The 27,643-nt window shown below is 63.7% G+C and overlaps 2 protein-coding genes across 2 annotated transcripts; one reads left to right on the forward strand and one right to left on the reverse strand.

Moving 5' to 3' along the window:
- The first annotated feature begins 267 nt into the window (after positions 1 to 267).
- ROBO3 (roundabout guidance receptor 3) lies at positions 268 to 17,344 on the forward strand. The gene is made up of 28 exons (XM_075521202.1): positions 268 to 403; positions 5,756 to 6,082; positions 7,790 to 7,947; positions 8,033 to 8,153; positions 8,239 to 8,377; positions 9,185 to 9,312; positions 9,395 to 9,519; positions 10,099 to 10,270; positions 10,365 to 10,576; positions 11,316 to 11,397; positions 11,482 to 11,650; positions 11,730 to 11,896; positions 12,674 to 12,798; positions 12,881 to 13,100; positions 13,178 to 13,290; positions 13,415 to 13,586; positions 13,710 to 13,895; positions 13,979 to 14,105; positions 14,185 to 14,291; positions 14,372 to 14,524; positions 14,681 to 14,825; positions 14,896 to 15,063; positions 15,305 to 15,949; positions 16,019 to 16,510; positions 16,594 to 16,700; positions 16,780 to 16,857; positions 16,940 to 17,047; positions 17,130 to 17,344. The coding sequence occupies exons 1-28, from the start codon at positions 268 to 270 to the stop codon at positions 17,342 to 17,344; spliced, it is 5,097 nt and encodes a 1,698-aa protein (XP_075377317.1).
- Positions 17,345 to 19,042: 1,698 nt separating this feature from the next.
- ROBO4 (roundabout guidance receptor 4) lies at positions 19,043 to 26,646 on the reverse strand. Its single transcript, XM_075521279.1, has 19 exons — positions 26,583 to 26,646; positions 26,416 to 26,460; positions 26,041 to 26,319; positions 25,830 to 25,968; positions 25,623 to 25,750; positions 24,400 to 24,515; positions 24,055 to 24,274; positions 23,838 to 23,959; positions 22,913 to 23,084; positions 22,682 to 22,832; positions 22,468 to 22,598; positions 21,823 to 21,999; positions 21,447 to 21,741; positions 20,979 to 21,353; positions 20,187 to 20,858; positions 19,932 to 20,036; positions 19,526 to 19,851; positions 19,259 to 19,393; positions 19,043 to 19,179 (listed from the first exon to the last, which is right to left on the reverse strand). Exons 1-19 carry the CDS (start codon positions 26,644 to 26,646, stop codon positions 19,043 to 19,045), a joined length of 3,789 nt encoding a protein of 1,262 aa, XP_075377394.1.
- Between the last annotated feature and the right edge of the window lie 997 nt (positions 26,647 to 27,643).

The raw sequence follows: 27,643 nt of genomic DNA on the forward strand, positions 1-27,643 counted from the left end.
CGCCGGGGGCTGAGCCGAGCCCAGCTGAGCCGTGCTGGGCTGAGCCGAGCTCAGCCGCCCTGGGTCGGACCGTGCTGAGCCCAGCCGGGTCGTGCAGAGCCCGGCTCAGCAGAGCCGAGCCGAGCCGGGTCGGACCGTGCTGAGCCCAGCCGAGCCGAGCCGAGCCGAGCCGAGCCTAGCCGAGCCGAGCCGAGCCGAGCCCAGCCGAGCCCAGCCGAGCCCAGCCAAGCCGAGCCGAGCCGAGCCGAGCCGAGCCGAGCCGCCGGGATGCTGCGGTACCTGCTGAAGACGCTGCTGCAGATGAACCTGTTCGCCGACTCGCTGGGGGCCGAAGGCTCCAACTCCTCCCAGCTCTTCCTCGGCATCAACCGCACCATCGCCGCCCTCCACCTCCCCGGTAACGGTACGTGGCCCCGGGTCCTGCTGTCCCCTTGTCCCGCTGTCCCCTTGTCCCGCTGCCCCCCTGTCTTGCTGCCCCGGGGTCCCCGGGATCCCCGGTTCTGGTCCATGCTGGAAGCAGCCCCCCAGCCGGGACCCCACCGGCACCGTCCCCGCGTCCCCAAATCGTCCCCGTGTCCCCGCTCTGGGACCTGCCCCGCGTCCCCAGTCTGGGAGTGAGCCGGTGTCCCCAAATCAGCCCCGTGTCCCCACTCTGGGACGGGCTCCGTGTCCCCAACCTGGGAGCGAGCCCGTGTCCCCAAATCAGTCCCATGGCCCTGCTCTGGGACCGGCTCCGTGTCGCCGGTCCGTGAACCGGGAGCAATGCCCTGTCCCCAGATGGTCCCCGTGACCCCAAACTGGGACCAGCCCGGTGTCCCCAAATCGGGAGTGACCCTGTGTCCCCAAACTGTCCCCTAGACCCCAAACCAGGACTGACCCCGTGTCCCCAAACCAGCCCCATGTCCCCAAATCCCGAACCAGGACCAAACCCCCTGTTCCCAAACCAGCCCCGTGTCCCTACACCGACCCCCAGACCATGAACTGGGACTGACCTGGTGTCCCCAAACTGTCCCTGTGTCCCCGGATCAACCCCCAGACCCCAAACCGGGAGCGACCCCGTGTCCCCAAACTGTCCCTGTATCCCTACATCAACCCCATCCCCAAACCGAGAGCCACCCGGTGTCCCCAAACTGTCCCCACACCAATCCCCAGACTCCAAACCAGGACCAGCCCCTGTCCCCAGACGGTCCCTGTGTCCCCACACTGACCCCCTGACTCTGAGCCGGGAGAGACCCATGTCCCCAAACCAGCCCTGTGTCCCCAAACCATCCGTGCCTCCCCAAAGCATCCCCATGTCCCCAAACCAGCCCTGTGTCCCCAAACCAACCCTGTGTCCCCAAACCAGCCCCGTGTCCCCAAACAATCCCCGTGTCCCCAAACCGACCCCATGTCCCCAAACTGACCCCATGTCCCCAAACCAGCCCCGTGTCCCCAAACCAGCCCCATGACCCTGAGCTGGGCCGGCTGCGGGTCCCGGGGGGGGTGAGGGAGGGGGTGTCCGCCTGCATTTTAAGCCCTTTTTGAGCTTTTCCCCTCTTTTTTAGCCTGAACTTCCCCCTCCGTTTGGCTCTGGGGGGCTGACCGGAGAGGGGGGGGTCCCCCAAACCCCTGCGGGACCCCCTGCCCCGGCACAGCCGGCTCGTCCCAATTAGCCACTGGGCCCAGCTGCGGCCCCCTCAGCCCCCGCTGCGCCCACCCCATGCCCTCGCCACCCCACGGGGTACCCGGTACCCCGCAGCATCCCTCCCCGTCCCCATGGCAGCCGCATCCCGTCCCCATGGCAACCCATCCCACCCGCCCAGGGTGCCCCAAATCTCAGCCCCCCCCCCCCGCACCCCCTGATGCTTGGGAGCCGGGGCAGGAGCACGTGTGCACGCGTGCGAACGCAGGGACACGTGCGTGGCGGGCGGGCGCTTCAACGTGTGGGGCTGCGTGCATGCGTGTGCGTGCGTGTGCGTGCGTGTGCAGCTGCATGCATGCACGCCCCTGCATGAACGCACGCGTGTGTGCATGCGTGTGTGAGTGCGTGCACGCCCCTGCATGAACGCACACACGTGTGCATGCGTGTGTGAGTGCCTGCATGCCCCTGCATGAACGCACACGCGTGTGCGTGCGTGTGCGTGCGTGTGCAGCTGCATGCATGCACGCCCCTGCATGAACGCACACATGTGTGCATGCGTGTGTGAGTGCGTGCACGCCCCTGCATGAACGCACGCATGTGTGCATGCGTGTGTGAGTGCGTGCACGCCCCTGCATGAACGCACGCATGTGTGCATGCGTGTGTGAGTGTGTGCATGCCTCTGCATGAACGCACATGCGTGTGCATGCGTGTGTGAGTGCCTGCATGCCCCTGCATGAACGCACACGCGTGTGCGTGCGTGTGCGTGCGTGTGCAGCTGCATGCATGCACGCCCCTGCATGAACGCACACATGTGTGTATGCGTGTGTGAGTGCGTGCACGCCCCTGCATGAACGCACGCATGTGTGCATGCGTGTGTGAGTGTGTGCATGCCTCTGCATGAACGCACATGCGTGTGCATGCGTGTGTGAGTGTGTGCATGCCTCTGCATGAACGCACATGCGTGTGCATGCGTGTGTGAGTGTGTGCATGCGTGCAGGCCCTTGCATGAAGGGGCACACGCGTGCACGCACCCGCGCGTGTGTGTCTCCAAATGCGTGCGTGCACGCCCCTGCATGAGTGCACACGCGTGTGTGCGCGCAGCCGGACTCGGTGACAGCGGTGACGCTCGGTGACCGCAGCCCCAGGTGCGGTGCCAGCCGTGGGTGGCACTGGGGACGCGGGTGGGCCCTGCCATCCCCACTCAGACCCCTGCATTAATGAGCATTAATGAGCCCAGCATTAACGAGCGCTCATTAATTCCCATGCCCTAGGGGTGGGGATTTTCCTGGAACAGCCCCACAGACCCAATATGGGGGTTTTTTAACTTAAAATTAAGCGTTTTCTGTAACGTGGAGTTCCCAGCTCTGCTGCAGAAAACCATCGCTTGCAGCTGACAGAAAAAAAAACCCTTTTTGAGGGAATTTAGCCCCAACCCCATTTCCCCAGGGATGCCCAGTTGGAAACTGGGCAGAAAAGGGGCGTTACTGGGAGGGGAGCTGCTTTGTCTCCATGTCCTCGTCCCCTGGTGTGTCCGAGGTCCGACACCCTCCCAGTCCTGCTCCCACCCCACCAGCACCCACCCTGGGCTGGCGAGGAGGGAGTGTGGGGGGGGGATACACAGGGCTGAGACCTGGCCACACTTCATCTCACCTCCTGGTCCTCTCACCTCCTGGGTGGAAGGGGTTACACTCAGCTGAGACCTGGCCACACTTCATCTCACCTTCTGGTCCTCTCACCTCCTGGGCAGATCGGGGTTACACCGGGCTGAGACCTGGCCACACTTCATCTCACCTCCTGATCCTCTCACCTCCTGGGGGAAGAATACACAAGGCTGAGACCCAGCCACACTTCGTCTCACCTCCTGGGGGGACAATACACTGGGCTGAGACCTGGCCACACTTCATCTCACCTCCTGGTCCTCTCACCTCCTGGGTGGAGGGGGTTACACTCAGCTGAGACCTGGCCACACTTCATCTCACCTCCTGGGCGCGGGGGGGGAATACACTGGACTGAGACCTGGCCCCACTTCGTCTCACCTCCTAGGGGTAGAATACATGGGGCTGAGACCTGGCCACACTTCATCCCACCTCCTGGGGGCGGGGGGGGGGAATACACTGGACTGAGACCTGGCCGCACTTCGTCTCACCTCCTAGGGGTAGAATACATGGGGCTGAGACCCGGCCCCACTTCGTCTCACCTCGCAGGGGTAGAATACATGGGGCTGAGACCTGGCCGCACTTCATCTCACCTCCTGGGGGTAGAATACACTGGGCTGAGACCTGGCCGCACTTCATCTTACCTCCTGGGGGCGGGGGGTGGGAATACACTGGGCTGAGACCTGGCCGCACTTCATCTCACCTCCTGGGGTAGAATACACGGGGCTGAGACCTGGCCGCACTTCATGTCACCTCCTAGGGGTAGAATACACCGGGCTGAGACCTGACCGCACTTCATCTCACCTCCTGGTCCTCTCACCTCATGAGGGGAAAATACACCAGGTTGAGACCTGGCCACACTTCATCTCACCTCCTGGGGGCGGGGGGGGGAATACACTGGACTGAGACCTGGCCGCACTTCGTCTCACCTCCTAGGGGTAGAATACATGGGGCTGAGACCCGGCCCCACTTCGTCTCACCTCGCAGGGGTAGAATACATGGGGCTGAGACCTGGCCGCACTTCATCTCACCTCCTGGGGGTAGAATACACTGGGCTGAGACCTGGCCGCACTTCATCTCACCTCCTGGGGGCGGGGGGTGGGAATACACTGGGCTGAGACCTGGCCGCACTTCGTCTCACCTCCTGGGGTAGAATACACGGGGCTGAGACCTGGCCGCACTTCATCTCACCTCCTAGGGGTAGAATACATGGGGCTGAGACCTGGCCGCACTTCGTCTCACCTCCTGGGGGTAGAATACATGGGGCTGAGACCTGGCCCCACTTCATCTCACTTCCTAGGGGTAGAATACATGGGGCTGAGACCTGATCCCACTTCATCTCACCTCCTGGGGGTAGAATACACGGGGCTGAGACCTGGCCCCACTTCATCTCACTTCCTAGGGGTAGAATACATGGGGCTGAGACCTGGCCCCACTTCGTGTCACCTCCTGGGGGTAGAATACACTGGGCTGAGACCTGGCCGCACTTCGTCTCACCTCCTGGGGGTAGAATACACGGGGCTGAGACCTGGCCCCACTTCATCTCACTTCCTAGGGGTAGAATACATGGGGCTGAGACCTGACCCCACTTCGTCTCACCTCCTGGGGGTAGAATACACTGGGCTGAGACCTGGCCCCACTTCATCTCACTTCCTAGGGGTAGAATACACGGGGCTGAGACCTGGCCCCACTTCATCTCACTTCCTAGGGGTAGAATACACGGGGCTGAGACCTGGCCCCACTTCGTGTCACCTCCTGGGGGTAGAATACACGGGGCTGAGACCTGGCCGCACTTCATCTCACCTCCTGGGGGTAGAATACACGGGGCTGAGACCTGGCCCCACTTCATCTTACCTCCTGGGGGCGGGGGGGGGGGAATACACTGGGCTGAGACCTGGCCGCACTTCGTCTCACCTCCTGGGGTAGAATACACGGGGCTGAGACCTGGCCCCACTTCATCTCACCTCCTGGGGGCGGGGGGTGGGAATACACTGGGCTGAGACCTGGCCGCACTTCGTCTCACCTCCTGGGGTAGAATACACGGGGCTGAGACCTGGCCGCACTTCATCTCACCTCCTGGGGGTAGAATACACGGGGTTGAGACCTGGCCGCACTTCATCTCACCTCCTGGGGGTAGAATACACTGGGCTGAGACCTGGCCCCACTTCATCTCACCTCCTGGGGGTAGAATACACTGGGCTGAGACCTGGCCGCACTTCATCTTACCTCCTGGGGGCGGGGGGTGGGAGTACACTGGGCTGAGACCTGGCCCCACTTCGTCTCACCTCCTGGGGTAGAATACACGGGGCTGAGACCTGGCCCCACTTCATCTCACCTCCCGGTCACCAAGCGAAGCAGGTGACGGTGCCAGGCAGGCGCCGTGCAAGCCGACGGAGGATGCTCGGCCCCCCCCACCCCCCTCCCCACCTCCCTGGGCGGGGGGGGCCGTGGCGACCCCCCCCCTATTATTTTTACGCAGAGTCGCACCCTCAGCCGGCGGACACGGCGCCCCGCATCGTGGAGCACCCCACGGACCTCCTGGTCTCCAGGGGGGAGCCGGCCACCCTGAGCTGCAAAGCCGAAGGCCGCCCGTCGCCGGCGGTGGAGTGGTACAAGGACGGGGAGCGGGTGGAGACGGACCGGGAGGACCCCCGCTCCCACCGCACCCTGCTGCCGGGGGGGTCCCTCTTCTTCCTCCGCATCCTCCACGGCCGGCGGGGGAAGCCCGACGAGGGGGTCTACGTCTGCGTGGCCAGGAACTACCTGGGGGAGGCCACCAGCAGGAACGCCTCCCTGGAGGTGGCCGGTGAGTCCCTGGGCTTGGGGGGCCGGGGATTTGGGGGGGGCCGGGGGGATTTGGGGGGTGGGGGGGGGCTGGTGTCGCCCGGGCTGGCGGCGTGGGGGCGAGGGGCTGCAAACCGCCCAGGCCCGGCGCTGCTGGGTGGGGAGGGGGGAGGAGAAGGGAAAAGAATGGAAAGGAGGTGAAAAGGAAACGGAAAGAAGCGCGAGGGAGGGGGGATAATCGGGAAAAAATGGAAAGCGGTGGGAAGAGATGCAAAGACAGGCAAGTAAGTGGAAATAAGTGAGGATAAGGGAAAATAAAAGAGAATAAGGGAAAATAAATGAGAATCCGTGCAAAGAAGGGAAAATAATTGGGAATAAACGGAAAGAAGTGAAAAGAAATGCAAAGAAATGCAAATAAGCAGAAATAAAGGAGAATAAGGGAAAATAAAAGCGAATAAGTAAAAATAAACAAGAATCCGTGAAAAGAAGGGAAAATAATTGGGAATAAATGGGAAGAAGTGAAAAGAAATGCAAAGAAATGCAAATAAGTGGAAATAAAGGAGACTAAGGGAAAATAAGAGAAGTTAAGTGAAAATAAATGAGAATGAGGAAAAATAAATCAGAATCCATGAAAAGAAGGGAAAAGAAGTGAAAAGAAGGGAAAAGAAGTAAAAAGAAGGGAAAATAATTGGAAATAAATGGAAAGAAGCGAAAAGAAATGCAAAGAAACGCAAATAAGTGGAAATAAAGGAGAACAAGGGAAAATAAGAGAATTTAAGTGAAAATAAATGAGAATAAGTTAAAATAAGAGAAATTAAGTGAAAACAAAGGAGAAGAAGTGAAAATAAATAAGAATCCATGAAAAGAAGTGAAAAGAAGTGGAAATAAATGAGAATAAGTGAAAAGAAATGAAAAGAAGTGAAAACAAGTGAAAAGAAATGAAAATAACTCAAAATAACTGAAAAGATTTGAAAATAACTGAAAATAAGTTTAAAATAATTGAAAATAAATTAAAATAAATGAAAATAAGTGAAATTAGATGAAAATAAGGAAAAATAATTGGAAATAAATGAAAATAAGTGAAAAGAAATGAAAACAAGTGAGAATAAATGGAAAGAAGTGAAAAGAAATGAAAGTAAGTGAGAAGAAAATAAGTGAGAAGAAATGAAAATAAGTGAAAATAAATGGAAATAAGTTAAAATCATTGAAAAAAGTGAAAATCATTGGAAATAAATGAAAAGAAATGAAGTGAAAAGAAATTAAAGTAAGTGAAAAAAGAAAATAATTGAAAATAAATGAAAATATTTGAAAATAATTGAAAATAATAAGTGAAAAAAAAGAAATAATTGAAAATAACTGAAAATAAGTGAAAATAAGTGGAAATAACTGAAAATAAGTGAAAATAACTGAAAATAACAAGTGGAAAAAAGAAAATAATTGAAAATAAATGAAAATAATTGAAAATAATTGAAAGTAATAAGTGGGGGAAAAAAGAAAGAATTGAAAAGAAATGAAAATAAGTGAAAATAAGTGAAAATAAGTGAAAATAGCGGAAAATAAGTGAAAATAATTGAAAATAACAAGTGGAAAAAAGAAAATAATTGAAAATAAATGAAAATAAGTGAAAATAATGGAAGATAATAAGTGGAAAGAAAAGGGGGGGGCATCCCCAGCAGGAGGGGTGCAGGGCCGGGGACGCCGAGGCAGGGCTGATGCCGTGCCCCCCCAGTGCTGCGGGACGATTTCCGGCAGCCCCCCGGGGACGCGGTGGTGGCGGTGGGCGAGCCGGCCGTCCTGGAGTGCGTCCCCCCCCGCGGCCACCCCGAGCCCAGCGTCTCCTGGAAGAAGAACGGCGCCCGGCTCAGCGACAAGGACGAGCGCCTGACGGTGAGGGATACGGGGGGGGGGTCCCCAAAAGCAGGGCTGATGGGGGGCTGAGCCCCCGCCCCGGTTGAGCTGGGCTGCCCGGCAGATCCGCGGTGGGAAGCTGATGGTGGCCAGTGCCCGCAAGAGCGATGCCGGCGTCTACGTCTGCGTGGCCACCAACGTGGTGGGGGAGAGGGACAGCGAGCCGGCCGAGCTGGTGGTCTTCGGTGCGTGGGGACGGGGAATGTCATTTTTGGGGTGTTGGGGGGGGGGGTGGGTGCCATCCCGGCGGGACTGACGGCCGCCCCGCAGAGCGCCCGGCGTTCGGCAAGAGGCCCGTCAACCAAGCGGTGCTGGTGGAGGGGACGGCGGAGTTTCCCTGCGAGGCGGTGGGGGACCCCCGGCCGGCGGCTCGCTGGCGCAAGGAGGAGGGCGAGATGCCGGCGGGACGGTAAGCGGTGGGCGAGGGGGCTGGCGCGGTGGGTGCCGGGGCGGTGTCTGCGGCGCAGCCGGGTGGCATCGCCACGTGCCGGCCTGGTGCGCTCGGAGAATCTCGCAGCCTCGTTGCAGCCCGCGTCCCTGTTGGCTCAAGTATCCCCGTCGCATCCCACATCCCCACCCCATCCCGCGTCCCCATCGCATCCCGCATCCCCATCCCATTCCACATCCCCATCCCATCCCCACCCCACCCCATCCCATCCTCATCCCACCCCATCCCATCCCATCCCCATCCCATCCCACCCCATCCCATCCCCATCCCATCCCACCCCATCCCATCCCCATCCCATCCCCACCCCATCCTCATCCCACCCCATCCCCATCCCATCCCACCCCACCCCATCCCATCCCACCCCACCCCATCCCATCCCCACCCCACCCCACCCCATCCCCACCCCACCCCACCCCACCCCATCCCACCCCACCCCATCCCATCCCATCCCATCCCATCCCATCCCATCCCCATCCCCACCCCATCCCATCCCATCCCCATCCCATCCCATCCCATCCCCATCCCATCCCCATCCCATCCCCACCCCACCCCACCCCACCCCACCCCATCCCCATCCCATCCTCATCCCACCCCATCCCATCCCATCCCATCCCCATCCCATCCCATCCCCACCCCACCCCACCCCATCCCATCCCATCCCACCCCACCCCACCCCATCCCATCCCCACCCCACCCCCCACCCCACCCCCCCCGCACCCTCCTGGCACCCAGCCCCTGCCGGTCGGGGCCCTGGCGGGGTCCCCGCAGGTGGGAGGTGCTGCCCGACAACACCCTGCGGATCAGCCGGCTGCGGGCGGAGGACGAGGGCACCTACACCTGCGTGGCCGACAACAGCGTGGGCAGGTCGGAGGCGTCGGGCACCCTCACCGTGCACGGTAAGGGGGGGCCCCGAGGGAGCACCCGAGGGTGCTGGCGCGGCGGCCGGGCGAGCCCTCTTCTCTCCCCGCGCCGCGGCAGTGCCCCCCCAGCTCGTCACCGGGCCCCGCGACCGGAGCGTCGCCCCCGGGCAGAGCGTCACCTTCCAGTGCCAGAGCAAGGGCAACCCGCCGCCCGCCGTGTTTTGGCAGAAGGAAGGCAGCCAGGTGGGTGCCCGTCCCTGTCCCCCCATCCCTGTCCCCGTCCCTGTCCCTGTCCCCATCCCTGTCCCTGTCCTTGTCCCTGTCACTATCCCTGTCCCCATCCCCGTCCCCGTCCCCATCCCTGTCACTATCCCTGTCCCTGTCCCCATCCCTGTTCCTGTCCCTGTCCCCGGCACTATCCCTGTCCCCATCCCCGTCCCCATCCCCATCCCCATCCCCATCTCTGTTCCTGTCCCATCCCTGTCCCCATCCCATCTGTGTCCCGTCCCCATCCCTGTCCCCACCCCTGTTCCTGTCCCTGTCCCCACCCCCATCCCATCTGTGTCCCATCCCCATCCCTGTCCCCACCCCTGTTCCTGTCCCTGTCCCTGTCCCCACCCCCATCCCATCTGTGTCCCATCCCCATCCCTGTGCCCATCCCTGTCCCCATCCTGTCCCACCCTGTCCCCATCCCCATCCTGTCCCCATTCCTATCACCTTCCCCATCCCATCCCCATCCCTGTCCCCATCCTGTCCCCATCCCATCCCATCCCCTCCACTCCACCGTCCTCCCCCACTCAGCAGCCCTCCCTTCCCCCCCAGACCCTGCTGGTCCCCGGCCAGCCCCCGCACCCCACCGGCCGCTTTTCGGTGAGCCCCGGCGGTGCCATCACCATCGCCGACGTGCAGCCCGCCGACGCCGGCTATTACCTGTGCCAGGCCATCAGCGTGGCTGGCAGCGTCCTGGCCAAGGCGCGGCTGGAGGTGGAAGAGGGTGAGTCCCGCGCCGGCAGAGAACGGGTGCTTTCGGTGCACGAGTGGCACCAAACCCGAGGAATTCCCGTTTTTTCCCCATCTCTTCACCGTAGTGCCGGCTCAGCACCGACCGCCGGTGATCCGCCGGGGTCCCGCTAACCGGACGGTGCTGCCGGTGGGGGCCACGGCGCGGTTGCCGTGCTGGGTGTGGGGCGGTGACCCCCCGGCCAGCGTGGGGTGGCTGAAGGACGGGAGCGCCCTGGTGGGTGCCCAGCCCCGTGCCAGCCTGCTGGAGAACGGCACCCTGCAGATCACCGGCCTCCGGGTGAGCCGGCCCGGCGCGGGGGCTCAGGGCACCCACCTCGGGGGCACCCATGGGGCAGCACTGCAGGGATGGGAGGGGCTCCAGGGGGTGGTGAGGGGGTGGTGGGTGCGAGGGGTGGTGGGTGCAAAGAGCAATGGGTGCTCAGGGTGGTAGGCGCAACAAGTGGTGGGTGCTCACCTGGTGGGTGCAAAGGGTGGTGGGTGCTCAGGGTGGTGGGTGCTCAGGGTGGTGGGTGCTCAGGATGGTGGGTGCAAAGGGGATGGGTGCAAAGGGGATGGGTGCTCAGGGTGGTGGGTGCTCAGGGTGATGGGTGCTCAGGGTGGTAGGCACAACAAGTGGTGGGTGCTCACCTGGTGGGTGCTCAGGGTGGTGGGTGCAAAGGGGATGGGTGCTCAGGGTGGTGGGTGCTCAGGGTGATGGGTGCAAAGGGCAATGGGTGCTCAGGGTGATGGGTGAAAGAGGATGGGTGCTCAGGGTGGTGGGTGCTCAGGGTGGTGGGTGCAAAGGGCAATGGGTGCTCAGGGTGATGGGTGAAAGAGGATGGGTGCTCAGGGTGGTGGGTGCTCAGGGTGATGGGTGCAAAGGGCAATGGGTGCTCAGGGTGATGGGTGAAAGGGGATGGGTGCAAAGGGGATGGGTGCTCAAGGTGGTGGGTGCTCAGGGTGGTGGGTGCTCAGGGTGGCGGGTGCCAAGGTGATGGGTGCTCAGGGTGATGGGGCAGGAGCTCTTCCCCTCGCAGGTGACGGACTCCGGGCACTACGAGTGCGTGGCCACCAGCTCGGCAGGTGAGGCACGCTGGGGCGGCTCCTTGGAGGTGCAAGGTGGGTCACGGGGACGTCACTGCGCCAGGGACGCTGTGGCACTGGGGACGAAGCCACCCCAGATCTCCACGCATCTCCCCACAGATGAAGGATCCAGCCTCTCCCTGCCGTCCCCCGAGCCCGGCGTCCTCCCCAGGCCACCCTCCACCCCCGTGGTCACCAACGTCACCAAAAGCAGCGTCACCCTGAGCTGGAAAGGGAACGAAGACAGCGGTGCCACCGATGTCACCTCCTACATCGTGGAGGCTTTCAGGTATCACACAAGCGTCCTCTCTGGGTGCAGGGGAGACGGGGTGGCCCAGTGCCACCCCGTCACCCCTGTCCCCCAGCAGCCAGGCGGCGGGTGGCCCATGGCAGACGGTGGCGGCCAACGTGGAGGGCGAGACCCACACGGTGAGCGGCCTCGTCCCCGACACCGTCTACCTCTTCTTGGTGCGGGCGGTCAACGCCTACGGGCTCAGCGACCCCAGCGGCGTCTCGGAGCCCGTGCGCACCCAAGGTGAGACCTGGCAGTGACATCGGCAGAGGTACCCATGCACCCACCACCCCTGGGTTCATCCCTAGTTGGTGACACCAATGGAGGTGCCCATGGACCCACCACCCTTGGGTGCATCCCTAGTTGGTGACACCAATGGAGGTGTCCATGTACCCATCACCCTTGGGTGCATCCCTAGTTGGTGACACCAATGGAGGTGCCCATGGACCCACCACCCTTGGGTTCATCCCCATTTGGTGACACCAATGGAGGTGTCCATGCACCCACCACCCTTGGGTGCATCCCTGCTTAGTGATGCTGCTGGAGGTGTCCGTGCACCCAAAACCTTTGGGTGCATGCCCACTCAATGATGCTAATGGAGGTTGCCATGGACCCACCACCCTTGGGTGCATCCCCACTTGGTGACACCAGTGGAATTGCCCAAGGACCCACCACCCTTGGGTGCATCCCTGCCCAGTGATGCTGATGGAGGTGCCCATGGACCCACCACCCTTCGATGCATCCCCAGTTGGTGACACCAATGGAGGTGTCCACGTACCCACCACCCTTGGGTGCATCCCTGCTTAGTGATGCTGCTGGAGGTGTCCGTGCACCCAAAACTTTTGGGTTTATCCCTGCCCAATATGCCAATGGAGGTTCCCATGGACCCACCACCCTTGGGTGCATCCCCACTTGGTGACACCAATGGAGGTGGCAATGCACCCACCACCCTTGGGTGCATCCCTGCCCAGTGATGCTGATGGATGTGCCCATGGACCCACCACCCTCTCATGCTTCCAGCAGACGCCAGCCCCACGCAGCAAGGGCTGGACCCCGAGCAGGTGCAGCGGGAGCTGGCACAAGTGGCCGTGCACCTACAGGAACCCGTGGTGGTGCCGCCAGGCGCCGTCCGCCTCTCCTGGACCGTGAGTGCCGCGCTGCGCTGCCGGTTCCGGGCTCCCGGTGCCGAGCATCCCCCTCCATCCCACCCTTCCCTTGGGTCCCCAGGTGGAGCGCCAAGCACCCTTCCTTCAGGGTTACCGGGTGCTGTACCGGCGGCGCGGTGGGCGCTGGGAGGAGGCGCGGGCGGTGCAGGCACCGGGGGAGCGGGGGGCCCTGCTCACCGAGTTGCGCCGGGGCCAGGACTACGAGGTCAAGGTCCGCCCCTACTTCCATCACCTCCACGGCCCCGACAGCACCGTGCGAGCCCTGCGCACCCCCGAGGCGGGTGAGTGTGGGGTTGGGGGGACGGCGGGGGTCCCCAGGGACATCCTGGAGGTGACACCCCACATGTCCCCATGGTAGCCCCCAGCGCCCCGCCGCGAGCCGTCAGCGTGGCTGGTAACGGCACTAGCGTCCGCATCTCGTGGCAGCCACCGCCACCGGCTGAGCAGAACGGCGTCATCCGTGATTACCGGGTAAGGGCGGGTGGCGGCGGGGACGTGGCGGGTCCCCTCTGTCCCCCATGACAGTGTGTCATGGTGTCCCCATGGGTGTTCCATGATCTGGTGCTTGGGCAACGTCTCCCCCTCCCGCCCCCAGATCTGGTGCTTGGGCAACGAGAGCCGCTTCCACATCAACCAGAGCGTGGAGGGGACAGTGCTGGCCACGGTGCTGCGGGGACTGGTCCCCGGCGTCCCTTACCATGCCGAAGTTGCTGCCGCCACCGGTGCCGGGGTGGGCGCCCGCAGCGCCCCCGTCCCCATCCGCATCGGTGAGTCCCTCGTCACTGCCGCGCACCCATGGGTGGGGGGGTGACGGGGGTCACCCCAGTGCTGGGGACGGCTTCTCGGCACCCCTGCCGGTGTGTCCCCCCCTTTCCCCATGTCGCTTGCAGCCCCCCCGGCGGAGCAGGATGCAGGGCCGGCGGGCGGGAGCAGCGTGGCCGAGCGTTTGGCCGAGGTGGCCAAGCAGCCGGCCTTCATCGCCGGCGTTGGCGGCGCTTGCTGGGTCATCCTCGCCGCTCTCGCCGCATGGCTTTACGGCCGCCGCCGGAGGAAGAAAGAGTTGAGCCACTTCGCCGGTACGGGGGGTGCTACCCCTGGGACCCCCCCCCACCCCGGCACCCATCACCCCACCAACCACCCACCGCCTCTCTCTTTACAGCATCCTTCGCCTATACGCCCACCGGTAAGCCTATAGGTGCCGCGGGGTCCCGGTGTGGCCCCTCGCCGCCCTCACCCCCACCTCTTTCCGCAGTCGCCTTCCCGGCTCCGGTGCGCGGCAGCCCCAGGTAACCCCCCGGTATCCCTCCCCCTCCCCGGGACCCCCAGCGCTGACCGCCGGCATCCCTTCACCCCGTCTCCTTGCAGGGCAGCCACCGGCGGTGGTTATCCATGGCTGGCGGACGCGTGGCGCGGCGGCGGTGGCGCAGCCGGTGCCGCCAGTTGCTTGGGGACCACCGAGAGATACTACAATGGTGAGGGGTCATCATGGGGATGGGTGGCTTGGGTTGAGGGGGTCATGGTCGGCCCTGACAGTGCCGGCTGCCCTCTGCAGACGCCGGTATCACCCGTTACATCGCCCAGACGGAGCAATTTGGGGCAGGGTCCGGCGAGGGGCCGGTTTACAGCACTATCGAGGCAGGCGGTGAGGAGCTCCGCACCTTCCCCCGTCCCTTCTCGCAGCATGGGACCCCCTATCCCGGTGGGGGTCCCCAGCCGATGGATGCCCCTGCCCCCCAGGTGCCACGCGGCCGGGCTGAGCACGGTAGGGCGGTGGGACGGGTGGGGGGAAACATGGGTGCCGGTGGCGCGGTCCCCGCCCCGCAGCCCCCCCCGGCATCCTTCCTCACCGCAGGGGCCAAAGGGAAGAAGCTGGGGCAAGCGGTGAAACCGCCGGCGGTGAGCTGGACGGAGCTGCTGCCCCCGCCGCCCTCAGCCAGCGAGCTCAGCCAGTGCACCCAGGAGGAGGAGGAGGAGGAGGAGGATGAAGAGGAAGAAGCAGCCAGCGGGTGAGTGTGGGTGGCTGGGGGGCCGGGGCATGCTGGCCCCAGCACCCACCCTGTGGCCCCCACCTCTCAGGTTGGGGACAGAGGAGTGGTACCCCGGTGAGGATGTCCCCTGTGCCACTGCCGCATCCTCACCCGCCGCCTCCTCCGGCTGCCGGTCCACCGCCACGCTGACGCCATCGCCCCGTGCCACCGAGGACATCCCTCGCCTCCGTGACTTCGATAGCCCCCGCCTGCCCCGGTAGGAGATGGACCTCCCTTGGTCCAGCTGTGCCATCGCGGTCTGGATGTCCCATCACGGTCCGGATGTCCCATTGGGATCTGGATGTCCCACCATGGTCCGGGTGTCCCATCACGACCCAGCCATGTTGTCATGATCTGACCTTGCCATGCCATCATGGTCTGACTGTGTCATTAGGGTCCAGATGTCTCACAGGGGTCCGGATGTCCCACTGGGCTCCAGATGTCCCACCATGGTCCAGATGTCCCATCACAATCAAGCCATGTTGTCATGATCCAGCCCTGCTGTGCCATCATGATCCGGCCATGCCATTGGGGTCTGGAGGTCCCATTGGGGTCTGGAGATCCCATCAAGGTCTGGATGTCCCACCATGGTCCGGATGTCCCATCGCAATCCAGCCACGTTGTCACCATCTGGCCCTGCTGTGCCATCGTGGTCCGGCCATGCCACTGGAGTCCAGATGTCCCACTGGGGTCCAGATGTCCCACTGGGGTCTGGATGTCCCATCACCATCCGGCTGTGTTGTCCTGATCCAGCCCTGCTGTGCCATCATGGCCCGGCCATGCCATTGGGGTCTGGATGTCCCACCATGGTCCAGATGTCCCATCACAATCCAGCCATGTTGTCATGATCCAGCCGTGCTGTGCCTTCATGGCCCGGCCATGCCATTGGGGTCTGGAGGTCCCATTGGGGTCTGGATGTCCCATCAGGGTCCAGATGTCCCATTGCAATCCAGTCACGTTGTCATGATCTGGTCCTGCCGTGCCATTGTGGTCCGGCCACGCCATCAGGGTCCAGATGTCCCATTGGCCTCTGGATGTCCCGCCACGGTCCAGATGTCCCTTTGTGATCCATCCATGTTGTCGCCATTCATCCCTGCCGTCCGGTTGCGCTCTGGCCATGACGTCATGATCCATCCGTGACGCTGTGGGCTGGCTGTGGCGTGACGATCCAGCTGTGCCATCGCGATGCGTCTGCGCCGTCACCAGCTGGCTGGGACATCGCCATCCAGCTGTGCTGTCGTGGCCCGGCTCTGCCACGATCCAGAGGTGCCATCGCAATCCAGCTGTGCCACCGCAACCCTAGCATGCCACTGCGACGCAGATGTGGCATCAGGGGCCAGCTGTGCCGTTGCGATCCAGCTGTGCCACGCTACAGCTGTGTGGTTGCGATCCAGCTGTGCGGTTGCGACCCAGCTGAGCAGTTGTCATCCAGCTGTGCCCCAGCTGTGCCGTTGTGAGCCAGCCGTGCCATCGCAACCCTGCCGTGCAGCTGTGATCCAGCTGTGGCCCTGCCACCCCGCTGTGCCGCTGCACTCGCCCAGCTGCAATCCAGCTGTGGCACCGCCCCCCAGCTGTGATGCTTCAGCCCACCCGTGCCATTGCCATCCAGCTGTGCCACCACCACACGGCTCCCCCCTCCTCCGCCGCAGCACGGCGCTGGGGGGGTCGTGCCAGCACCGCGGAGGCCACCAAGCCCCGCACCCCGCGGCCCCCACCCCAGCTTCACCCCGCACCCCCTTTTTGCCAGGAGACCCCCCCACGGTGCCAACGCCCCCCTGCGCGCACCCAGCCCCCCTCTGACTCCGGATGCCGGTGAGGGCCACCAGCCCCGAGCCCGCCGCCCTCCCGGCACAGGTGAGCCCTTGGGGGCCATTTTGGGTGGGTGGGGGGGTCGCCGGCTGCGGGGGGGGGCTGACACCGCCATCACCCCCAGGGAAAACCCGCGGGGAGACCCCGAAAAGGCGCCCAAAGCCCAAATGCAGCCGCTACCGCCAAGAAAAGCAGCCAGGAGGTGAGTGTGGGGGGGGGGGAATTGGGGGGGTCCAGTGGGGGGTCTAGGGGGGGCTCAGCCCTCTCCTCCCTCTCCGCCGCAGACCTGCCGCCGCCGCCGCTGCCGCCGCCGGGTGAGACCCCCGGCCCCTCGCCGGAGCGGGAGCCGAGCGGGGCCGAGCGCAAGGTCACCCATCGCCCACCCCGTGGTGGTAAGCTGGAGCCGCCGACCACGTGCCAAAGAGATTGGGGGGGTGTCACCGCCGAACCCCAACCTTGTCCCCTCCCTCGCAGACGAGGTCGTCCCCTACGGCAAACCCTCCTGCCTGCCCCGCGGTCAGGTGTCCGGCAGCTGCTCCACGACGGGCAGCGTCTCGTCCCGTGGCTCCACCGGGTCCCGTGGCCACGGCTCGGGGCGCAGCCGGACGCCAGGGGACCGCGGTGAAGGGACCGGCCATCGCCGCCGCCCGGGTCCCCCATTTCCCTGCCCGTCGCAGGAGAAGCGATGAAGCGGAGGGCGAGCCGGTGGCAGGGTTGGGGACACGGGGATGGGGACGTGGGGGGGACTGGGGGGACGCTCTTTAATTTCTGAGTGGCACCACGTAAACAGGGTTGCACAGAGCCAGCGGCGGTGGGCAGCAGAGCGAGGGGGGGACGAGGATGCTCGGGGCGGGGGGGGGGGACAAGGACAGTCAGGATGGGCAAGGACGCTTGGGAGGGACAAGGGTGCTCGGGAGGGACGAGGATGCTCAGGGAGGGGGACAAGGAGGATGCTCAGGGAGGGATGAGGACCCTGGGGACAAGGACAATCGGGAGGGATGAGGATGCTTGAAGAAGGATGAGGATGCTTGGGGAGGCCGAGGACAGTCACTAGGGATGAAGACGCTGGGGAGGGACAAGGATACTCAGGGAGGGATGAGGACCCTGGGGACAAGGACAGTTGGGAGGGACAAGGACACTCAGGAGGAATGAGGATGCTTGGGGAGGCCGAGGACAGTCACTAGGGATGAGGACCCTGGGGAGGGACAAGGAGGATGCTCAGGGAGGGATGAGGACCCTGGGGACAAGGACAGTTGGGAGAGACGAGGATGCTTGAGGAAGGATGAGGATGCTTGGGGAGGCCAAGAAGAGTCACTAGGGACGAGGACGCTGGGGAGGGACGAGGGCGCTGGGGAGGGATGAGGAGGATGCTCAGGTGGGGTGAGGACCCTGGGGACAAGGACATTTGGGAGGGACGAGGGCGCTGGGGAGGGATGAGGATGGCTGGGAGGGATGAGGACAATTGGGGGGGTGAGCATACATGGGAGGGACAAGGACAAGGACACTGCGGAGGGATGAAGGTGCTGGGGAGGGACAAGGAATTTTGGGGGACAAGGACGCTTGGGGGGATGAGGACATTGGGGAAGGATGAGGATGCCCAAGGGCTGAAGATCACTGGGGGGAAGAGGACACTTGAGAAAGAGGAGGTTGTTTGGGAGGGACAAGGACAGTAGGGAGGGACGAGGAGGATGGTTGCAGGGGGAGGAGGATGGTGGGAGGGATGAGGAGACTTGGTGGGCGGTGAGGACAGTTGAGGGACGATGAGGATGCTCAGGAGGGATAAAGGCCCTGGGGATGAGGATGGTTAGGAGGGACAAGGACACTTGGAGGGGGCACAAGGACATTCAGGAAGGACAAGGTGGCTTGGGAGGGCTGAGGACACTCGGGAGGGCCAAGGATGGTCGAGGTGGGGCAAGGATGCTGAGGAAGGACGCGGTCGGTCAGGAAGGACAAGGACAGTCAGAAGGAACGAGAATGGTCAATGGGGAGGAGGACGGTCGGAGGGACAATGACCCTGGGGAAGGACAAGGACACTTGAGATGGACAACAGTGCTTGGGCTGGACGAGGATGGTTGGGGGACAAGGCTGCTGGGGAAGGAGGAGGAGACTGGGGAGGGATGAGGACACTTGGATGGGATGAGGACACTTGGGGAGGATGAGGACACTTGGGGAGGATGAGGATGCCGGGGAGGGATGAGGAATTTGGGGAGGGATAGGGACACTGAGGAGGGATGGGGACACTGAGGAGGGATGGGGACACTGGGGAAGGATGAGGACACTTGGGGAGGACAAGGATGCTGGAGAAGGAGGGACACCCACCCACCTTGGTGCCACCCACCCTTTGTGGGTGGCATTTGCTAGCAAAAAGCCCCTTTTTGGGGAACCACTTAATAAAGCTGGATTTTAGCCGAGCCGAGGGGACTCTGGCCTTGCCGCGTCCTACACCCTGGGGACCGCCACGCTCCTGTCCCTAGCTCGCCACCCGCCCTGGCCCAGGGGCTGCCACTCCCTGTCCCGTGGCCACCTGGAAAGAAAAGGGGACATTTTCCAGCACCCCACAATGCCCCTGGTGCCCATCACCCCGGCATCAGGGCGCCGCTCACCATGCTGTGGGATGCCTGCGGCCGCCTCCGTCCCAGGTCTCCGCGGGACCCCCAGTGCTGTCCCCCAGTCCCAGGTGGGGATGGGGGCCCCGGGTGAGAAGACCCCCTCCAAGGGCCATGATGGCGGTGAGGGACCTGCTGGGGAGAAGGCAGGAGATGGTGGCATCACCATGGTGGCATCACCATGGTGTCATGATGGGGCCACTTCCCCTGGGGAGGTGATGATGCATGGGGTCAAATGGGGGGGTCTGGCGACATTTCGCTCACCACCGTAGCCCCCATCGGTGTCCTCGAGGCCGAAGCAGAGGCCATCGACAGCCACGGCCAGCGCCCGGGCGAAGCTGGCGTCCAGGAGGAAGGAGCCATCGCAGGAGCTCACCAGGCTGCAGCGGGCGCTGGCGAAGTTGTCCTCCGAGACGGACCCCCAGCCGTTCAGCAGCGACCCCCCCGGTGAACCCCTTGTTGCTGGCCGCTCATCCTCCTCTTCCCCCTCTTCCTCCTCCTCCTCACCCAGCTCGGAGGCTGGTGGCCCGTAGATGTAGCCATAGGTGTGTGGCGGCGAGAAGGACCGTGGTGTGGTTGGTGCCAGGGGGCTGCGGGGGACACGGCAGGGACGCCACTGGCACCGGGGGATGCTGCCACCATGGGGGTGTCCCAGGAGGACGGGGCGTACCTGGGGCAGGTGGTGTCCTGGTCCATCTCCAGGTCCTCGGCCACCTGCTGCGGTGTGAGGACCCCATCGCTGAATGCTGGCGAGAGGCGCCCGGTGACCGGGGACCTGTCCCTTGGGTGCCTGGTGGCTGGGGACATGTCCTTGGGGTACCTGGTGGCCAGGAACATGTCCCTTGGGTGCCTGGTCACCAGTGATGGGTCTCTGAGGTGCCTGGTGGCTAGGAACATGTCCTTGGGGTACTTGGTGATGAGGGACATGTCCTTGGGGTACCTGTTGCCCAAGAACATGTCCCTCCGGTGACCAGTGACTGGGGACATCTCTTCAGGGTGCCTGGTGACTGGGCATGTGTCCTTTAGGTGCCTGGTGGCCGGAGATGTGTCCCTTGGATGCCTGGTGGCTGGTGACATGTCCTCAGGGTACCTGGTCAACAGGAACATGTCCCCTGGGTGCCTGGTCACCGGTGATGAGTCCCTGGGGCACCTGGCAGCCAGGGACATGTCCTTGGGGTACCTGGTGACCAAGAATATGTCCTTGCAGTGACCGGTGACTGGGGACATCTCCTCAGGGTGCCTAGCGATGGGGGACGTGTCCCTGGGGTGTCTGGTGTCCGGGGACCTGTCCTTTGGGTACCTGGTGGCCGATGACATGTCCTTTGGGTATCTGGTGGCCAGAAAGGTGTCCCTTGGGTGCCCGGTCACTGGTGATGGGTCCCTGGGGCAGTTGGTGGCCAGGGACGTGTTGGGGTACCTGGTGGCCAGGAATGTGTCCCTGCAGTGCCCAGTGGCTGGGGACTTCTCCTTGGGGAGCTTAGTGACTGGGGATGTGTCCCTTGGGTGCCCACTGGCTGGGGACATGTCCTTGGGGTGCTTGGCGGCCGGTGACATGTCCCTCTGACATTTGGTCACCGGTGATGGGTCCCCGGGGTGTCTGGTGGCTGGGGACATGTCCTTGGGGTACCTGCTGCCCAGGAACCTGTCCCTGCGGTGACCAGGGACCGGGGACATCTCCTCAGGGTGCCTGGTGACTGGGGACGTGTCCCTGGAGCACCTGGTGACCAGGGATGTGTCCTCAGGGTGCCTGGTAGCCGAGATGGTGTCCCTCTGGTGCCTGGTGGATGGTGATGGGTCCTTGGGGCGCCTCGTGACCGGGGACATGTCCTTGGGGTGCTCAGTGACCAGGGACATGTCCCTGGGGCGCCTGGTGACCGGTGACACATCCCTGGGGCTCTCAGTGACCAGGGATGTGTCCCTTGGGTGCCGGGTGGCTGGAGGTGTGTCCCTGGGGATCCCAGTGACCAAGGACACGTCATTGGGGCACCTGGTGACCGGTGACGTGTCCCTGGGGATCCCAGTGACTGGGGACATGTCCTTGGGGTGCCTGGTGACCGGGGATGTGTCCCTGGGGCACGCAGTGGCCAGGGACCTGCAGGTGCAAGGGACACAGTTGGTTTTGCAGCACGAGGTTGGGGTGCAGGGCACCCATCTGCGTCCCCAGGGTGGGGACACCCAGACTTACCGGGTGACTGGTGGGTGCCAGGGGTTGGGTGGCCTCGGGGGTGTCACCGGTGACCCGGTGACACCGGAGGCCAGCGAGGCGCTGCCCCGCCGTGGTTTTGGGGAGCTGAAGACCGGCAGCCGCCGTGGGTCCCCTCCAGCCAGCACGGCGGTGGCGGTGTCACCGTCATGTCCCCTTCGCTGAGGCCACCCGGCTGCCAGCCCAAAATCCGTGCCCCACTCGCCTCCACTCCCAGCGACGGGGACGTGGCCGGGGCCACCCGTGAGCACCGGGGTGCTGTGCACTTGGTGCAGCTCTGCACGGGGCGGGGGGACACAGGGCCATGAGCTACCTCCCCGGTGTCCCCCGCGTCCCCCCGCGTGTCCCCCATACCCACCTCTCTTGCGGATGCGCTCCCAGGGTGCCGGGTTCGGGGTGCTGGGCGAGGTGCGCACCCCAGGGTGCCCCCCGCCACAGCACCCGGTGTCCCCAAGGGGCGGTGGGTGCCCCCCATGGAGGCTGCTGTGGTTGGGGGGCGTGGGTGGGCCGAGGCTCGGCGGCTCCAAGGACAGGGCTGGAGGGGCGAGAGTGGTCAGGGCACCCATGGGTGCTGAGCTGGGTGTCCCTTGTCCCCTCCGTCCTTGGCTCTGTCTGTCCCCAGGTCCCTGCTGCCTGCAGAGAGGGTCCCATGGCAATGGGGGGCACCCGGGTGGAGGTCCCATGACACCGGGGGGGTCCCAGGCATAGGGTGGGGGTATCAGGCACCCTTTGCTGGTCCCGTAGAACCCTGGGGGTACCCCAGGCACTGGGTGGGGGTCCTGTGGCAGCAGGTGAGGGGTCCCACGGAACTGGGTGGAGTCTCAGGGGAGTGGGTGGGGGTCCCATGGCACCAGGTGGGGGTCCCAGAGCACCCTGAGGGGGGGGTTCCATGGCACTAGGTGGGGGTCCCATGGCTCTGGGTGGGGGTCCCAGCCCTGGGGCTCACTGGAGGGGTGGGGGTCCCATGGTTCTGGGTGGGGGTCCCAACCCCCATGGGGCTCACTGGAGGGGTGGGGGTCTCTGCCATCACTGCCCAGGAGCCGGCTACTGAGGCTGCTGCTGCTGCTGAGGTTTCGGGGGGCACAGCTGGGTTTCCAGGGGCCACTGAGCCACGGCGAGTCACTGGCCATCAGCCTGCGGGGCAAGGGGTGCCATCAGGGTGTCTCGTCCCCACCATGCCGGGGACCCCCTATATCTCCCACCCCACCGCTGCTCACCTGCGGCGAGCCGCGGCGTCCTGGCTGGCGCGGCGCTGGCAGAGGAGAAGGAGGAGGGCGAGCAAGGCTAACCAGAGCAGCGAGCCGGCGGCCGCGATGACGGCGGGCTGCCGCAGCACCCGCACCACCCCGTTGCTCCCCGCCGTCAGCCCTGCAAGGGTCCCATCGGTGTCACCCCTGTGCCACCACCTTGACCTCCACCTGCACCCCACCTTGCTCCTCGTCCCCTACCCAGGATACCGCAGGTGGCATTGCTGGGGACCCCCAGCCCCGCGCTGTTGAAAGCTGCCACCTGGACGCAGAATTCGGCCCCAGGGCTCGGGAGGAGGGTTTCCAGGCGGTGGGTGCCTCCATCCACTGTCCTGTTGGTGGGGCGCTGCCAGCCCTCGCCCATTGACCAGACCTGGTATGCACCAAGAGGGTGGACCCCCTTAGATGAGTCTCCTTGATGGAACCCCATTGATGGATCCCCCTTGGATGGACCCCCTTGGATGAGTGCCCTTGATGGAGCCCCACTGATGGATCCCTCTTGGATGGACCCCCTTGGATGAACACCCCTTGGATGAACGCCCCTTGGATGGACCCCCTTGGATGAACACCCCTTGGATGAACACCCTTTGGATGGACCCCCTTAGATGAGTGCCCTTGATGGAGCCCCACTGATGGATCCCTCTTGGATGGACCCCCCTGGATGAACACCCCTTGGATGGTGCCCCTTAGATGAGTCCCCTGGATGGAGCCCCATTGATGGATCCCTCTTGGACGGACCCCTTTGGATGATCCCCTTAGATGAATCCCCTAGGTTGAACCACCTTGGATGGACCCCCTTGGGTTAGACCCACTTGGATAAACCCCCTCCTTAGATTGACCCCTTGGATGGATCTCCCTGGATGGATTCCCCGCTTAGATGGATCTCCTGGGATGGACCGCCACCTTGGTTGACCCCCTTGGATGAACCCCCTTGTTGAGATCCCTCTTGCATGGACCTCTTCTACGCATCCCTTTTAGGTGGACTGCTTGGGCGGCCTCCCTCTTGGATAGACCCCCACCTTTGAAAGGCTCCCTCCTTGGATGGCTCCCCCTTAGACAGCCCCCTTGGATGGACCCTCCTTGGCCAGAAGCCCCCCCAGCCTCCTCCCACCCCATTGCCCCAAACCTTGTAGCCCTGAATGATGCCATTGTGGGCCTCAGGAGGAGGTGGCTCCCAGCTCACGACCACAGTGCCGTTCCCCTTCTCAGCCTGGCCCACGGTGACGTGCTGGGGTGCCGCGCTTGGTACTGCCGGGACAGGGGTGCTGAGACCCCTCGGACCCCCAACCGACCCACCCATTCTTCACCTGGGCACCCCTGGGGGCACCTCACGCCCAGCATACCTTCCTCAGGTATCCAGAGGTGCCTGATGTTGCTGTCCAAGCCCTGGGTCCCTCCGGCGTAGGGTCGGACCTTGAACTCGTACTTGTAGCCCCTGCGGAGCGCGGGGATGACGGCGCTGAGCTCCCTGCCTGCGTCGTGTTGGACCCAGGAGGTGCTGGCAGGGAGGAGGCAGCGGTACAGCACCATGTAGCCCTCCGGCGTCAGTGCTGACGTCAGCATCTGGAGGGGATGGGAAGGGTTACGAGACACGGTGGGACACAGATGGGACGTGGGGATGGAGCTCCAGCCTCGTCCCTATGTCCCATCCCGCCCCTCCGGTGGGGACGTCCCGGCATCACACCAACCCGCCAGCGGAGCTGGATGGCAGCGGCAGGCAGCACGGTGCCGTTGTCCAGGTGCAGCCTCACGGCCAGCAGGTCCCGTGGCACAGCCTCCTGCCGGCCTGTGGGGCAGAGGAAGGCTAACAGCAGCACCGGGCAGGAGCAAGGTCCTCCAACACCTGCCCAGGTACCCACCCCAGACACCCATGCCTGCAGACCCTGATGTCTTCTTGGAAGGACCCACTCAAATGGATCCCTTGGATGGACACGTCTTGGATGGACCCCTTGGACAGACACCCTTTGATGGATCCGTCTTGGATCGACCTCCTTTGATGGACCCCATGATAGACCCCTATCGATGCATCCCTCTTAGATGAACCCTTTGGATGAATACCTCTTGTTGGATCCCCCTTTAATGGACCCCCCACCTTGGACAGACCCCCTTAAATAGATCCCCTTGGAGGAACCCACTTGGATGGATCCTCTTTAGATGGACTCTCTTGAATGGATCCCCTTGGATGGCCCCCCGCCTGGATGCAGCCCCTTAGATGGATCCCCTTACATGGACATGCTTGGATGGACCCCTTGGATGGATCCTGTTGGATGGATGACTTTAGATGGACCTTCTGAGATGGACCCCCCTTTGGAAGTACCCCTTTTGATGGACGCTCCTTGAATGGACCCCCTTAGATGACTCACGTGGATGGACCCTTTTTTGATGGACCCCCTTGGATAGACCTCCTTGGATGGATGCTATTGGATGGACCCCCATGGATGGACTCCCCTTGGATGACTTCCTTGGATGGACACCTCTGGGATGGACCCCCCTTGGATAGATGCCCCTTGGGTGACCACCTTGGATGGACCCCCTTGGTTGGACTCCCCTTGGATAGACTCCCCTTGGATGGACCCCCTTGGATAGATTCTCCATGGGTGACCTCCTTGGATGGACCTCCCTTGGACAGACCCCCTTGGTTGGACTCCCCTTGGATAGACTCCCCTTGGATGGACCCCTCTTGGATGGACCCCCTTGGATAGATTCTCCGTGATGACCTCCTGGGATGGACCTCCCTTGGTTGGACCCCCCTTGGACAGACTCCCCTTGGGTGACCTTGGATGACCTCCTTGGATGACCCCCTTGGATGAACCCCATTAGATGGACCCTGTTAGATGGCTCCCCTTGCATGGACCCCCAGACGGGCCTGGGTGCCTCTGGCGGTGGAGGCCACGCAGGTCCCACCACTGACCCTCCACGCGGAGGCGGGCGGCGGCAGCAGCAGTGCCCAGCTGGCTCTGTGCCGTACACACGTAGGTGCCGGCGTCGGCGGGCGTCACGGCGTAGAGGCGCAACGTGTGGTCCCGGTCCACCTCGTGCCTGTGGGTCACCAGCTCTCCATCAGCCCCATCACCGCCCCACCTTGGGGATGGGACACCTCCACCCTGCCACCACCTACCTGCCCCAGGGCAGGTCCCCACGCTCCCTGTGCCACTGCACCCGCGGCACCGGGTCACCTTGGGCGCCGCAGCCCAGCTCCACCGTGCTGCCGGCCACCGCCACGGCATCACTCGGGCGCCGCACGATGGTTGGCTTCTCTGCAAGAGGACATCAAGGATGTAGCACCAAGGCATGACATGTCCGCCACCCATGGGAGACCCTCGGCTTACCCAGGATGGAGACGTGGGCGCCCCGGCTCTCCCTCTCGCCCGCCGCGTTGGCTGCCACGCAGACGTAGAGCCCGGAGTCGCTCCGTCGCGCCGGTGCCACCCGCAACTTCCCGTTGGTGACCACGTACCGGTCACCGGTCAAGTCCAAGGTCACCCCATCCTTCTTCCAGGTGACGCGGGGTTCGGGGTGCCCCGAGGGTGGCACGCAATCCAGCTCCAACGCTTGCCCCGCCACGGCCACCAAATCACCCGGCTGCAGGCGGAAATTGTCCCGCAGTGCTGCGGTGGGGAGGGGACATCATGGGTGGGGGGGGGACACACACAGGACTTTTTTGGGGTCCCCCCACCCGCATCGTCCCCACGGGGTGTCCTTACCAGCTGCGGTTTGGGGTGCCGTGGCTGCGCTGGGGGGGTGGCAGCCTGTGGGGTGATATGGAGGCCGGTGGGTGCACCGAGCGGGCACGGTCTCAGCTCCGGTGAGGGGGTGGGGGCAGAGTTAAGGGTATTTTGCCCCCCCCCCCCCCCCCGGGGGCCGCACTCACCTCCCCAGCGCAGCGCGGCGAGGCAGAGCCCCAGGCCCAGCGCCATCGCCCAGCCGCCCGCCATGCTGGCCCCGGCCAGCCTTCCCGCTTCCTCCCTGAATCCCGGTCCCTCCCCGCCAGCACCGGGGCCGGATCCGGCTCCGGATGGGGGGGGACAATAGCCGGACGTGGGGGCCGGGAAGTGACGGCGGCAGGGACGGACACACAAAGAGCTCAGCCAAGCCACGGCGGCGGGAGCCCCCCGGGCACGGTGGCACCGGCAGCACCCAGAGGCAGCGGGGCTGGGGATGCCAGTGTTTAACGAATTTAATTAACCGGAAGAAATTTGCCCCCCTCCTCCCCCCCCCCCCAGCCATGTTCAGAAGAAAATGAATTAAGAAGAAACAAGCTCTTGGCTGGGAGCGCCATCAGTAGGGACCAGAGTGAACGGTCCAGGGTCTCCCAGGCTCTGCAAGCTTAAATTTGGGTGCCGGCCAGGTGCGTCAAGCTCGTCTGTTCTCAGCTGCCACCCACCTCTCACGTTCCCCCACCCCAGGGGGGCACCCCGTCCCACAAAGACACCCAAGGGTGCCGCCACCGGCCGGGTAGTACGTTTAGTTTATTGGTTAGTAGCGCACCTCAAGCGCCCCGGGGTGCCCCGGCACCCACCCCGGGTGCCCCGGGGCCCGGCTCGCTTGGCCGGCCGCTCTCCGGTTTTCATCCTAAACCTATTTCCCGGGAAGGCCTGGGGGAGAGGCGACGGTGCGCGCCCCAAAACCGGGGGATTTTCACAGAAAATCGAGGTGCGGTGGAGGGGCGGCGCTCGGGCCGGGGGTTCGAGCCCACGTTTAGGGGACGGTGCAGCTGGGGAGCTGGGGGGGAGGAGGGAGCCCCCCGTTTAGGCCTCCTGCGTGCGCGTGCGCTTGGGCGAGCTTGCATGCTAAGGTGCCCCCCGCTCCGTGCAGTGCTGGGCGCCTGCGTGCGCGGGTCCGTGCGTTGCGGCGGGCGGGCACGGCGCTCTCGCACACACCGGGTGCGGGTGTGCTCGCTCGGCGTGCTGTGTGCGCGCTCCCAGCACGCTT

Source organism: Mycteria americana, chromosome 19 (genome assembly GCF_035582795.1).
Source record: "Mycteria americana isolate JAX WOST 10 ecotype Jacksonville Zoo and Gardens chromosome 19, USCA_MyAme_1.0, whole genome shotgun sequence".
Taxonomy (NCBI): Eukaryota; Metazoa; Chordata; class Aves; order Ciconiiformes; family Ciconiidae; genus Mycteria; species Mycteria americana.

What these genes read in the sequence shown, in the direction of transcription:
- ROBO4 (XM_075521279.1), bottom strand. Translation starts at nt 26,646, where the DNA reads ATGGCGGGCGGCTGGGCGATGGCGCTGGGCCTGGGGCTCTGCCTCGCC. An exon ending in CGCCGCGCTGCGCTGGGGAG is followed by an intron (nt 26,461 to 26,582) that starts GTGAGTGCGGCC and finishes ATCACCCCACAG; the next exon opens with GCTGCCACCCCCCCAGCGCA. An exon ending in CAGGACACCACCTGCCCCAG is followed by an intron (nt 19,852 to 19,931) that starts GTACGCCCCGTC and finishes TGTCCCCCGCAG; the next exon opens with CCCCCTGGCACCAACCACAC.
- ROBO3 (XM_075521202.1), top strand. Translation starts at nt 268, where the DNA reads ATGCTGCGGTACCTGCTGAAGACGCTGCTGCAGATGAACCTGTTCGCC. An exon ending in CCTCCACCTCCCCGGTAACG is followed by an intron (nt 404 to 5,755) that starts GTACGTGGCCCC and finishes ATTTTTACGCAG; the next exon opens with AGTCGCACCCTCAGCCGGCG. An exon ending in CCGGTGCGCGGCAGCCCCAG is followed by an intron (nt 14,106 to 14,184) that starts GTAACCCCCCGG and finishes GTCTCCTTGCAG; the next exon opens with GGCAGCCACCGGCGGTGGTT.